Source organism: Octodon degus, unplaced genomic scaffold, assembly GCF_000260255.1.
Source record: "Octodon degus isolate 3935 unplaced genomic scaffold, OctDeg1.0 scaffold00069, whole genome shotgun sequence".
Taxonomy (NCBI): domain Eukaryota; kingdom Metazoa; phylum Chordata; class Mammalia; order Rodentia; family Octodontidae; genus Octodon; species Octodon degus.
In genome coordinates this window covers 8,493,310-8,495,635 of record NW_004524645.1, presented here as the reverse complement: position 1 = coordinate 8,495,635, position 2,326 = coordinate 8,493,310, and the positions used below count along the sequence as shown (strand labels likewise).

Below are 2,326 nucleotides of genomic sequence, written 5' to 3'. Positions count from 1 at the left end.
ATACTAGATGCCGTAAGGTGATCAGCTTTTCAGCACCTCCCGCATCCACCATGGTGTTTCTGCCTCACCGCAGGCCTGAAGCAATGGAACTGGCAGATAATTGACTGAAACCTCTGAAACCATAAACCCTAACAAAGCTTTCCCCATTTAAATTGTTGTTTTCAGACGTTTTGTTACTACAATGGAAAGCCAAATGACACATCTTGGAAAAAAAAAAAACAACTTTAACTAATAAGCAAATAAAATAAAGTTCAGAAAGTTTCATTTCTGCCAGTCCTGGAGGTTGACCCTAGGATATCACATATGCTAGGTGGTACTCTGCCACTGAGCTACATCCCTTGCCCAAGTTTATTTAGCTTTATAGAGACACTAAGATATCCTTTCACTGTGCTGGATACTTATAACTCTATAGGACCATTGACTGATAAGTATAAAAAGAATGTTCGAAAATGTCAACATAAAAAGACATTTCAATTACTAATAAGTTCCATTTTACTGTGGAAATATTATCACTATATTCTATGTAACAGTGTATAAATAATATCATAAATGTAGACAATTACATTATTAGTCTATTGAAGAATATTTCTGTAAATGTACCATAAAACAATCTGTTCTAGGCATTAAGCGTTCTCGTTAATATATTCTGAAAGTTTTCTATGTGATCAAGCCATTAACTAAATATCTGATCTTTGAAACTGAAAGAGTATTTCCAGATCTAGTAAAATCCTCATTTTCTCATGATTTCAAAACATATTTTTATATCACACATTTTAATATCACTAGGTATTAGTTATGTCAACTAAAAAGTGGAACAAACATATTTACTGAGGGACTCTAATAAAAGAATATACATTCCCATTTTGAAAGAAAGTATACCTAAAACCATGGTCAATACTCAGCCAGAGAAGTCCAGTCTGGGCCCTCTGGCCATTTCTAAAAGACCTCTGTTCTGTTTGGTCAGTGTCTCTAACTCTGCCATTTATTAAACATTTTGAGTATAATCCCTCCTTATAACTCTATAGGACCATTGATTGATAAATATAAAAAGAATGTTCAAAAATGTCAACATAAAAAGACGTTTCAATTACTAGTAAGTTGCTCTAAAGGACACTTGTATCTCTTGCTGGTATTTTAGTGATAAATACTGTTATCAGCCAGAGAAATCATGTTACCAAATAGATTTCTCAAATACTGATAAAGCACTTTCATGCCAATAAAGGCACATCTGACCTATGAGCAACATATTAATACTTGAAACCCAAAATGACAGTAACTAACAGTAGCACTAAGTCCCTAAGGCCGTGAGAACCTGACCAAAACTGGAAGATTCTTAACTAAAAATTACAAGAGGCCATTGTTCTAAACTAAGCTGCTGTACTAGGCTGCAGTACACCAGGCTCAAACTCCAAATGGAGTCACTCACACTGAGTAAAATTCTACTTCACCAAAAGAAATTAAATTATTTATCTGACCTTCTTCACAAGCTGGATTAGAGAGATGCCAGCCAACTTTCCCAAACAGGCCAGTTTCAATTGGCAATGGTAATGAAATCCCCTCTGCCTTAGCCCTCACAAATGGTCACCTAAAGTAGCACGATGTTAACAAATCAGTTATTCTGCAATCGTTCCATCTCCCTGTTCCTGCCTGCAAAGATAGCCACTGGGAAACGTCAAAAAAGAAATATATTTCTATAAATATTATTAGCACAGGTATTTAAAATAATCTGGTTAATAATTTTTAAACAGCTAAAATAAGCAAAATGTTGCCTCGGTAAGACACTTTAGGGGGTCTCTTGGCTGGCTGATGGCTTGGATTTCGCTTGTATATTCAGCACATAATCATGGCGGAAGGATGAGCGGACGGTGCGATTCATCAGGGGCTGAAGAGGGCGGAAGTTGTCCACCATTTTTTTTTCTTTTTCCCCCTCAGAAGTGAAGAGTAGGGTCCGAAATTGTTCAAGCTAGAAATAGAAACAGAAAAGCACAAATAATTTCAATAGAAAACCGGTTTTACCTCATGAATCAATTGCTTTCATCTTTATGATTCTGAAACATTTGTGTCAAATTGCATTCAGAAAAAGAACTTATTTTTGATGAGTAAAATGCCTTCACTCTTCACAGGGAATAAAATGCCATGCTGTTACCATCCTTGTGCGAGAAGAGCAGCAAGAGGTGGAGAAAACAGGCACTTGGGATCACTAGCCAAGACGAAGGCCCTGTCCCCTACATGTTAGTCCTTTACCAAGGACTTCATCTCTGTGATTCCTGGGACCTCATTATTATTAAAATGCCATGCTGTTACCATCCTTGTGCGAGAAGAGCAG

General features: G+C 36.6%; 1 protein-coding gene across 3 annotated transcripts in view; it reads right to left on the bottom strand.

Annotated features, from left to right (window-relative positions):
* Nucleotides 1-1,016: 1,016 nt before the first annotated feature.
* The window catches only part of Ca5b (carbonic anhydrase 5B), a 52,766-nt gene continuing 51,456 nt past the window's right edge, over nt 1,017-2,326 (bottom strand). For all 3 annotated transcript variants that reach the window (XM_023719575.1, XM_004635076.2, XM_023719576.1), the window contains one exon: nt 1,017-1,963. In XM_023719575.1, coding sequence (XP_023575343.1) covers nt 1,784-1,963 — 180 coding nt within the window. In that variant the 3' untranslated portion in view covers nt 1,017-1,783. The remainder of the gene's footprint in view (nt 1,964-2,326) is intronic.